General features: G+C 42.8%; 1 protein-coding gene across 2 annotated transcripts in view; it reads right to left on the minus strand.

Annotated features, from left to right (window-relative positions):
- The window catches only part of LOC144821270 (uncharacterized), a 715,860-nt gene that overhangs the window by 326,557 nt on the left and 377,122 nt on the right, over positions 1 to 12,181 (minus strand). For both annotated transcript variants that reach the window (XM_078678101.1, XM_078678100.1), the window contains exon 3: positions 10,985 to 11,350. In XM_078678101.1, the coding sequence (XP_078534227.1) occupies positions 10,985 to 11,350 (366 nt within the window). The remainder of the gene's footprint in view (positions 1 to 10,984; positions 11,351 to 12,181) is intronic.

Here is a 12,181-nt window from a genome sequence, read left to right on the forward strand (position 1 = left end):
AGATCATCATTATACCATTGCTCCCTCAAAAAGTTACACATCTCTTCGAACACAAATCTCTGTGTAGGTTCATTAAACTGAGAAAACGTGTCGAAGACCACTCGTGGAGGGTAATTAACAGGATGTCTTATCCACCTATGTGCCATTGTCACTAACGTCTCTCTCTCCCTTCCACCAGGGATTTGACTTCGTCTCTGAGAAGTTTCAGAAACGCTGGGTGGCAGTATCGATCCAGATAGTGGTGAATAGAGCGTAGCAACAGTATTAGGGATACGGGTACGAGCAGAAGGAGAAGTAGGAAAAAGAACAGGAGCGACAATATTAGAAGTGAACGTAGGAACAGTAGAGACAGACGAGACAGTCGAAGTAGCAGAAACTAGCGGTTGAAGGGGTACAGGCAAAGGTGCAGTAGGAATAAGAACAGGTGGTGGGACAAACGTAGCATTAACAACGGGCTGACCAGCGGTCGCCGGAACAACAGGAGGGACAACAGGTGGAACGACAGGCGGGCCTACTGGAGGGACTATAGGGGCTGTAGCACCCTGTGCATAAGGAGGTGGCGATTTCATCAAATACGCTAACAGGGGATCCTCCTTTGAATCCTCTTCTTTCTTATCAAGACTAGCTGGTAAGACCGGATAACATTTGTCTATCCTCATGTGATGTAGTCTAGTGGAAACTTCTATTTCTTTCTCTTCTTTATCTCGCTGACATTGTTGTACAACTTGCATGATCGGAACGAAACCTTCTCTTCGATCCTTTTTAAGCTGTTTGATTTCTTTCTGCTTGGCCTCTTTACGCCATAACCGAAAAGAATCAAACATAGCTGGCCTAGCTTTCTTTTTAAATAATTTAGCATTAAGATTATCTAAAATCGCAAGTTCAAAACTTCCATGCGGTGGCCAACTAAGGACACCATCTTTTCTCGTGTAACGGACCCAATATTTATTATAAATAATAGGACCCACCCCATGTCGACTATAGAGCTCATATATCGGAGTTCCAACTGGAGGTATCGGACACGAGTCCTCCAACCGGGAATCCTTGTTGCAACATTTAAGAAAACCAAGAAATCCACTATGGCTAGGCATCGTGCACACTAACGTAGTATCAAACTTCAAGGGTTACCGAAACACAAATTCTTCGTGAAAAACAAAACCCTCGGTTTTTGGCAATTGCAATTGTCAAATAACAAGTAAGGACCAACAACTAAGAACCACAAATGCAATGGAACCATGCATACAACAAAGCTTAAAAAAGCTCGACAACAACTAAGGACTGGGAGCGACCCACAAATACTTAACTGAGAACTTCAATGGCGTCACCAGGAAGGCCCGTCTATCGTCTCGCCGTACGAAAGGTCTACACCGGGCGTCGAAAACAGGTCGACAGTCAGGGCATCGGTCCGTCGCAGCCGTCAGGAGGCGGGAATCTTCGCGGGAAAAAATCGTCGGACCACTTATTTCGACAACGGGATCGATGAAGCGGGGTGCACCTTTTCCTCGGAGATTTCACACGAAGTTCCTCACAATCGTCAGGCTTTGGACCGGTACCGTCGATGTCGCCCCGAGTTGGGCGCCAACTGAAGGACTGAGCTATTTAAGGCCCAGCGGTGCCAGGGAACAACACCTATAACCTTCGTGGGATACCTGTTTCGGCGCACAAGTGACAGAGACACGGGAGACTTCCTTCGGCGTCAAAGATCAGAGTTTATTACTGCAGGGAGGCAAAAGTCACTAGAAGTACAACAGCGTGTAGGTTCTACGAGTCTGCTTCAAATTGCATATGTGAGTCGCTCTCTTTTATACAATATTTTGCCATTGCACAACATGTGAACAAAAGGTTACAACTCAGTTCCCACAATAAACTTCAAAAGGGGTCGCTTTCATGCTTTCAGAACTCCGGAACATAATCACAGTAACATTACCAGTTCCCAACTGTAAAAGCACATCTTCCCATCGTTAGGCACATTCCACTTGAGTTGTAAATGAGCAAGAGTAAAGAGACAAGAACAGCTGCTAGGAAGTCAGGCACACCTTAAGAAAAGAGTGTGGGGGTAATATTGGAAACATGATCATAGCATCAAAGAGCTTGATCCCAGCACATGCACGGCTGAAACAATAGGCCGGTACGGCAAGATTACCCTCAAGCTGAGCCATTTGCCTCTGCAGTGTCATTCCTCCGGTCATAAAGGCGCATGAAAGGAATATGCGTCTTCCGTATGGCTTGGGAACTAAAAGGTCACGGTGCGGACAGTTGCCTGTTCACTGACTACGTGAGGGCAAGAAACAAAATGGATGCCGTATCTAAAATGGAACCCACGGGTTCAGATGTAGAAACACGTAAATAAGGCGAACCAAGCCAGGTAGTGTAGTGAAAACGCGTACACTTACCGAACTCGCCATTTACGGTTCATAGATACCAAATTCGTCCATATTCGGTGCCCAAAACACCGTGACGATTTTCACGGAACCTCAGGCTGGTCAACATACTGAAGTTCAAAGACGCATCAAGGAAATTAATGGAAAAGCAGAATTTATCGCATGTACAAACCACTCACTGACTTTGGCTGGTTTACATGCAGTTTCTGTTGCAGTGAATTCTGTCACCATTTTTGGAACTGTGGAGCGTTTGTTCGTGTTTTTTTCTTCCTCGGCCCATCGCTGGGATATTCTGACTTCAGTCACTGGTCAAAGTGTCAAGCGTGTAATAGAAACTCGGTGGAGTGCACGGGGAGATGCTGTGAGTGTTGTAAAAAAGAATTACTCAAAAACCTTAAATGCTGTAGAACGTTTAACTGGTGAAGAAGAAAATAGAGTTACCAGGTCAGATGCTGGTGTGCTGCTTGTTACTTTACAATCTTTTTCCTTCCTGTGCTTTCTTGGCCTGTGGGAATCCATCCTTGTAGAAATTAACGACACTCAGGTCTACCTCCAAACCAAAGGATTAAATATACAACAATGTGACATAAAACTCAATGCTTTAAAAGTCTTTCTAACTGAAAATAGGTTTGAATTAGTTAACAATTCAGTAGCTTACGCCAAAGAAATTTGTGATGATCTTGGGATAGTCATGGATCGTCGGTGTAGAAAGAAGAAACTAATGGCAGGTGAAGAATCACGAGATGCTGAATTGTCATACGAAACTGAGTTGAGGAGAGAAATGTTTTCTTCACTGGACAGAGTGATCCAAGAAATCACGACAAGATTTCAACAACTTCATGTTCTTGCTGAAAAATATGCTTTCCTTACACCATCGAATCTTTTGAATGATGAATACAAATGTCAACTAGATCATTATCATGATGACATTAATGAGGAAAAGTTCCACGTTGAGAGAAAAAGACTTCAGAGTTTTATTTCTGTTGCTGCTACGCAACACGAAACAGAGACATGGAAGGACAGTCCCCTTGAACTTTTGCAGTTTATTCTAAAATACAGTCTTGAGAACTCCATTCCAGTTATTGTAATACTACTGCAAATTTTCCTCATAATTGCTGTAAGTGTTGCTAGTTGTGAGAGGAGTTTTTCTAAATTGAAATTGATTAAGAATTACCTAAGATCTACCATGCGTGCCTTACGTTTAGGAAATCTTGCCATACTGTCTATAGAACAACAACTGAGTGATGAAGTAGACTTCGACTATGACATCGATGATTTTGCTTATCGAAGATCAAGAAAAATAAAATTTTAGAATGTTGGATTTAGGTTTTACTTGAAAAAATAAACATTGTGTTTTCATTTACTTTCCTATACATCATTTTGAATTTTTGTTGAATTTTTGGTGTGTATTAAGAGGGGCTGCAAACTAAAATAATATTTTTTATCTTATTACAAGACCTAACAATAAAGTCATATTAACCTTAGTGTTGTTTTCAGTGAATTTACTATAATGAATTCATGTCTGTCTCCCTCCCCCCTCACCCTTCTTGTGCAGGGGGCCCTCCCACCATGTTTGGGGTACAGATTCTGAGGTGGGCATGCAGGACCCCAGGCTTCTCATCTGGGAAGAGGCCAGAGCGATCTTTGGAACCGAACGACAGGCTATTGATAAAGATCTGATTGACTGTCCTAATCCTCTGCAGTTAAACGGTCGATGGCCCCCTCCCCTCCCCTCCCTTCACACCCCAGGGGCTGAAGGTGACCCCCACCCGGCAGTGTGCAAGCCTTGCCGTTCTGTACTTGACACTTTATTATAATTGTACTGTTCTTGTAGACTTTTAACACTGTTGGTTACCATGAAAGTAATGTGAAAACAAAATCGCAGAAAAATGTAATGTTTCTTCTTTCTTCTGAATATTCAAGGAGTGCTGCAGCGCCGGAACAGTTTGTCCCGGGCCTTGGATAGAGTTGAACATGTTCCCATGGCCCCTACAGCTGTGTTTAAGGATTGTGATGATAATGTGTCGCCCCTCCCTGTCTTTTAGCTTTGGGCCCCCTGCCAGGCTGTGCTCCATGTGTGTGCTGAGGCTGCTATAAAGGAGAGATGCACTATTACAAGCTGGTTTTGGGTCCCAGGAGCATGTCTTTACATTCCCAGGGAGTTGGTTGCTGCTGCTTAGAAGTAATGACAGGACGCGACCCCTGGTTGTTGCCTCTGGGCCACCAGAGTGGGTTTTGTATCCGGTCTGTGTTGTCAAGGTGGAGCTGACTGACCCCTTTGTGCTGCGTTTAGTTCTAAGGGCACACATTGAGTCATTCCCTGTGAATATTTAATTTGCTGTTTTTGAAAGATAAAGAATCACAGGCTTCAACACTGTTACCATAGTTTTGGGTCCCCAGAGCACATCTCGTTTGTGCAGGTCTCCACTGCTTTAATGGGGGGAGCATGATGTATGGTCATTTAATGTCAGCTGTAGATGATGGATCTCTGAACAGTGTCATGTATGTGCATGTTTGCATTGTGCTGAGGGGATTACCAGGTAATTGTTCACGCAGCTCTCTGATGGATGTCACATGCGGTTTTTCTGAGTCCCCAGATAGATCATGCAGTCTGTGTGTTCTCTTTTGTACTGCCAGTCACCGGTTTATTCAAATGTGTAGCCTTGGACCGTGTCATGTATGTGCATGTAACTTGCATGATCGAGGTAACTATTAGCGGCGATACTATGTGTCTCTCGGAATTCTTTCAAGTGCTCGCCGTCCTTTTTCCCAAGCACCCCCAGCCCCCCAGGGGTGGCAATCTGAGGGATAGACCCGGGCGTCACAAGCTCTAGCTACACCTCTGCCAGCGCCAGCCACCAAGGTGGTTTTAGTCAGACGTAAGACCTCAAATTACCTACTCTTTGGCAGTGGTACATCGGCTCAACAAATGTCCCAGGCAATGTATTAAGCCCCTACTCACCGAGTGCTTTCGCCTTATTTCCTGCCACTTTTTCAATCTTCCCTAAAGTCCATTAAACACTGGAATCAAATATAAACGTGAACTCCGGTCACCTACAATAGACTTAAAGCTGCACTCATAAATGTACAGTCAATCCCTAAACATGCCTCAATCGAGGAAGAGCATCTAGATGTTCTCCTCATGACTGAGACGTGGTTAACAGAAGATTCCTGTCCTGACCTACAATCAGCTCTCTCCCCACATTTCGGCTGTCTCCCCTAGATAGAGAGGGTAGGAGGGGTGGAGTGGTAGCTATAGCATTTGAAAAAGTCACTAAAATGTACAACATTTGAGGTAGACAATATGGTAAAGGCTGAAGTTATGGCATTCATTATCTCACCCTCAGCCTAATGCTCCTTTGCAGGAGCTTTGGTATACTGACCCCCTGGCCACACAAGAGACTTCATTAATTCCATCTCCCAAGCTCTGGGCAACAAAGTTATTAACTACACAATCTTTACCATCTTAGGGGACTTTAATAGTTAGCTGGACAACCCCCTAGACAACCCTGTTTCCTAATTGTTGAAATCATTATCAGACATCAATCTTTCAACAACAATAAATAGTCCTACCCATAAAGCAGGACACGGTTTAGATGATATTTTAACAAACACCACATTGGATGTAGGCATACCACAGGAGGGTACCTGGTCCGACCACTTCGTACTACCGATCTCATGGTCTTGGTCTGCAACAACAAAAATAGGGAGAATGAAAACTACACACAAGACCCATGCCTGGGTCAAAGAAGCCATCTCTCTCCTGAAAGAGGCACTAGAGGCTACCAAACCTAGTCTTACAGGCAATATAATACATGATGAGGATACAGTGAGCAACTGGCTCACTGATGCAGCAAATAGAACTGTTTTTATATTCAATAGGAAAAGCAATAGATACCTGCACTCCGCCCACTGTTTCACTTCTGAAATTGCTGATGAAGGAAGGAGATGCAAAAAAAATTGAGAACCTCTGGCGGAAACACCATGAAGAACATGAGAAATGCTGATACAAAGAGGCAATGAGCAAGTACCACAATAATTTGAAAGCTACATGCTGACTTTACTCCTCGAACACGATTGAAAAGGCAAACAATAACGCAAAGGAAATTTTTAATATTGTCTCAAACATCACTGATCCCAAAGAACATGCACCACCACTTGAGACAAGTGCCTCTTTGTATTCTCTCTTAAGCTCGTTATTCGAGGACAAAATACAAATAAATCAAGATAACCTCACTTTACTAAAAGACATGGCCCCCAAAAACAACCTGAGCTCCCTATACCTAAGGCACAGGACAAACTATCGCTATTTCTCCCCCAACAACTAAGGAACTGGAAGAGAACGTATTCAAAAGTAGATCTGGCTTCCCCTCCCACCACAAGTTATGAAGTTGGTAGGGACTAGCTTGGGTTCCATTTACCTAGAACTTTTGGGTTCCATTTACCAAGAACTTTTCACCACTTCCCTTGACTCTAGAAGAGTGCCCCCTGCATGGAAAAAGGCATATGTAATTTCCCGGAAATACTATCGAATGTCAGACCAATATCTTTGCTTCCCGGAGTCTCTAAGATCTTAGAAAAACCAGTAAACACCCAGCTAATTACATTTTTGCAAACCTCTAATCTTCACTCAAAATCCGGTTTTAGAACCCGTCACAGTACTGAATTTGCACTGATGGAGATCACAGACTCCATTAAATTCACGATAGATGCTGGACATTATGCCACACTGATCCTATTCAACCTCTCAGCAGCTTTCAACCTGATCTCACATGAGATCCTGCTATGTCGCCTCACCTCTATTGGGTTGGAAGGTAAGGCCTTAGCCTGGCTAGGATTCTTTTAAAAACAAAGGGGACAAAGGCGGACTGGCTCAACCTATTCCGCTCAGAAACAAAAGCTGTTAAATATGGTGTACCTCAGGGCTCAGCCTTGAGCCCTACTCTTTTGAATATATACATCTGATACCACTGGCCTAACTCATCAAATCCTTGGGTATCCAGGTGTCTCCTTTGCGGATGATACCCAACTGCTGCTAACATATAACAGTAATGTCTACATGGCTAAAATAAACTTCGCTGCCTGCATGACAGCAGTGTTGAGTTGGTCAAATCCAACACATTACAATGCAACCCAGACAAAACAGAGGTCTTACTATTTGGATCAGACCCCATCCAAGGTTGGACAACGGCTTGGCCGTTCCACTGTCCTACCTATCTATCAAATCTCAGATTATAACCGTAGTCAAAAGTTTGTGCTGAATTCTTAGGATGTTAAGGAAATTCATCAAACTTCCACCCTTGGAAGCTCACTCAAAAACAGTTGTCCACACACTGATTTTATCCAGACTAGACTATGCAAATGTTCTGTACAAAGGACTTCCAGACTACCTGACACATAGATTACAAAAAGTCCTGAACTTGGCTATTCAATGATTATTTAATCCTTCAAAACACACCTTGATCACTCACTGTAAAGAAGAGGATCATCTTTAAAGCATTAACAGTGGCCTTCTACAAAACAGGCACCAGCTATCAGCCACGAAGACTGACAACTACTGCCCACCAAGATCACTGCACTCGCAGATGGCTCATCTTCTGTCCATCCCACGCAAAAAAAAGAAAATGTGGGGTGGCTAAGCCTGTTCACTGCTGGTGGCTAAAGACTAGAATGAACTTCCTTTTTCCCTCAGAAGTCTACCAGACATAAAACCGTTCCGTAAGCAACTGAAAACCCACCTGTTTAAAGAATAGATTGTCGTTGACTTCTATATTTGCCACACACCTAGCGCCGGGATACTCAAGTAGTAACCGTGCACTTTATAAGTCCTCTCATTCATTCATTCATTCATTCAGATCTTCTGAGCTAAGAAGAAACTAATTTAACGCACAAGTCTATCAGTGAACTGATCTATCACTTACTAAATGTAGACGCCATCTTTTAGCAGAAGGTGATACCTGCCGCACAGGGAACTACCAGCTCAAAAGTGAAGCTCTCATATGAGCCTATCACTTAAAAAAACAAGTTCCCAAAAAGGCCACAAGAAAGAGCTGAAGACATATCTCTTAGAGCATGGGTACTCGCAAAGATTTACCCAGGGTCCACAAAGTAGGGTCTATGGTGTGACCGAGGGCCGTACTGATGTCAGCAGGGTGGCAATAGGGGTCCTGGGTGTGTCAAGGATTGTAAAAGGGGGTACACAAAATGTTAAATAAATGGGCAAGCATTTATTTGTAGGTTAATAATGCTTGCCTGTTTATTTACATTTTTTTCTGAATGTTAGTGCTCAGCAATTAAACAGCAGCTCGGGCTGTTGTTCACCAGGAGGGCCGCATATAAATGTCAAGAGGGCCTCATGCTGCCCCCGGGCCGTACTTTGAGTATAACTGTCTTAAAGGAACACTACATCAAAATAGAGTAACATTCCACTCTGGCTTGTAGATACCGGCTACCCATCAATCGTGTGCTGACTGGATCTTTTTCCAAGGTTCATGCTTCAAACATACAATGTATGTACATTCATTTACAGTCATCTCCAATGGGGGCTACCAGCTCTTGAGCACAGGCAGGACAACAAGCCCGAGCAATTTCTCTTACAGGACACACGGGCTGAAACCTGCACTTACCTTAAACGATCCCTAGTAACAATCATTCAGCGATCAAATAGAACATCATCTTCAGTGGGTGCTTCAGGGACCAGCATGGGAGTTTACTAGGGAAATCAGGCAGAGTGCCTCAAATCCTATGCATAACTATTGATGAATAATTCCCATTCTGCTTGGTGTGGCTCACTGAATACCAGACCTCGAATTTGGTACTCGTCAGTAGAGTGAGGCACAATACAATATTCTTATGCAAAGTTAAATTCATACCAGCTCTTCAAAATGCCTGTGTATCCAGAACAATTTTCTATATATTATATTCTAATTTGAATTTCAGGTTTGATGTTTTGAAGCACTGCACTCAACAGGTGTTAATTTGACCCATTTTAAGTGTATTTAGTTTCCTAATCTCAAAAGGATAAAATGTTAAATTAGGCTTGTCTGGATGTGAATAGGTGACACCAGGTCTCAGCAGAGAGCAATGTACTCACTGAGAAATCTCGCAGTCTAAACTTCACACTTCTTTGACAGTGCTTAATTTGTAACGCCATAAATGCCGCCGCCCAAAGCTCTGATCAGAAACTTGCTGCATTCCGTCCATCATTTGGGTGTCTTTTGCAATTAAATGTCGGCACACTAAATACTAAGGCTGGTAGTCTTGAATCCACCTCATGCATCTTTAATCCACTACCAGATCCTCATTGTCCCTCTAACTCACTCTAACAGGATTCTGCCTTCTAACTTCCTGATGGCTCATCCGTTTTTCTCTTCTTCCATCTTTCTACTTTGTTTGTTTTTCCATCTCTTGCAGAAAGAGATGTGCTGGTCCGCAAAAAAAGGTGCCAGTGGTCCCCACCAGCAACCACCATCTCAAATTAAGTACTATTCTTTGAGATACAATAGCATGCAGCTTCCTATGTACAAGAACACATTTGGCAATCGCCAAGTCCCTCATTCGGGTATACCAGAGTCCCTCACTCTTAACAGGTAGAGATCCTAAGAGCCAAGAAGTGGCCACTTTGATGTGCAGGAAATTCAGTGACTTGACCTCTCATTTAGCCATCAAATTTAAGCATGGCTCTGGTGTCATTTTTTCACAGGTGACTCGCTCAACCATTCATCTGTTCACTCACCCATTCATTAGCCATGCTCTCAGTCACTCAATGATCCATGCATTCACTCTCCCACCCTATAACTGACTCATTCTCACATTCACACAATATCATCAATTGATAAAAAAGCCATTTAACTTATAAATTAGCCATACCAGTTGGTTTTCCAGGAATCCAAGTCCCAAGATTTGTAAACTGCAAAACTCATCAACACCTCTAGAGTAAGAGCAGCACTATATAAAAAACAAACTATAATCAAAATGTGAAAAATGTGAACACAAACGGGTATATTAAGAAAACTGCAAGGTGGTGTAAATGTTATGTCAATGTAATGTTGACTTAAAAATAGAGTTGCAATATGTCACCCCTCCTAACTTCCAATAGTCAAGCGTAAAGATCATTATACTTTTAACATGCTTTGCACCATGTTGTAAATCCAGTGAGTCCAGGAAAACGTTTTAAAGATGTATTGGGAAGACAGCCGAGTACCTGCCTTCAGTCAAGGCAGTCAGCTCCCAAGTCTCCACAAGTCCAGATCCAGAACATAAGTAATGAAACTGTCTGAAGAATGACATTAAAAAGATAACACAACCCTTAAAGAGGTCCCACCTAAAACTACCTCTAATGCACAAGAACATGCAACACACTGAGCGTTGGTTACCTCACCAAGAGCACTACATCTTTCTTGCTGTATACAATAAAAAGTATTCCTCTTGTACATTTTGGTTTAAAATATATTTATAGTCCTAAATGGCATTGTGAATTTTTGTTACTGTAGGACTTGGCTTATTCTCGTTATATCTGTCATGACTGCGGATTGAGACCTTCCAGTCATACTTGTAATCATTCAGAAAATGTATGGTTATTAAAAAAGAAAATCAATGTTTACCTCCAACAACAAGCTCTGTGCCGTGAGAACTTGAAATCCATTTGTCCTTCACCATCACATTGCAGCAGTACCTCTTGCTGTCATTTACCGTCAGACCTGTTATGTGAAGGGAACTTGTCCCATTGCCCCTTGGGTCTGTAACTAGTGTAACGCGACCTCTGTAGTCATGATGCATGTAGTTATTAGTTTGATTGTAGATGTTACTAAAGTTCAGGCAGAGATCCCCTGACCCCGCATTCCAACTAACTTTGAGATCTTTGCTGAAATCCAGCTTCCCAGAGTACGTGAATCCACAGGGAATGGTGACAGATCCTCCAACTCTGGCAGGAATGGCATCCAGCTGAATGACGTGGGAGGGGGGATTATCTAGTGAAAAAGAAAAGGGACAATATTATCAAAGACACAAAGAAAATGTTCTAGAAACATCAGATTGCAGCTAGGTCACCTCAATGAATTATTCCTGGCCAGGTAATATTATTATTTTCTGTGAAAGGTTACAGATGTAATAATGTATTTACTGAGTTTGCTTAGCACCAACAAGACCCGAGGGTATATGAGCGCAAAGAAGGAGAGAAAGAAAATAGATAATAAGAGGAGAGAAGCAAATGGGAAGCTGGGTGGTTGGGGAGAAGATAGTGTTACATAGGAAAATAAATCTACCTTCCGAGTACACCCTTTCCATCTATTTAGGGAACTCACATCCCAGTTGCAGCAGATATCAGCATGCACACCACCCTCCCTTTGTGTGGTACATTTATTGTCTTGACAGAGCACAACTAAGGCCCAAAGTCAGAGCTCTCTTTTGTGTAAGAGAAGAGGACTAGGGGCCAGTATCAAAATGGTGTCCAAACACATCCTTGTCTGCTTGAGGCCTAAGGGGACAGGTCAGAACTCATTTGCATTTGAAGAGATCTGTATCTAAAGGTTCCACTCCTGAAATAGTATGAGGACAACCTTTAATAGAAGAGGGATGCATACTGCACAAATATGATACCTAGGTGAGGCGTTAGGCATATTTAACTAAATGGTGCATATCTCAGTATGTTCAGTTACAGAGCAACTCAGCTTGGGTGCAGACTGCTGTTGGCTCTTAACACTTAGCTGATCTGATTCGTACCTTATGTCTTCACACCACCTTCTCCTTCAAAAGTGACATTTGTTCCTTTATCTGCCTGTTCGGCATGGTGTGATGGCAAG

The sequence above is a fragment of the Lissotriton helveticus genome, chromosome 2_2, assembly GCF_964261635.1.
Source record: "Lissotriton helveticus chromosome 2_2, aLisHel1.1, whole genome shotgun sequence".
NCBI lineage: Eukaryota > Metazoa > Chordata > Amphibia > Caudata > Salamandridae > Lissotriton > Lissotriton helveticus.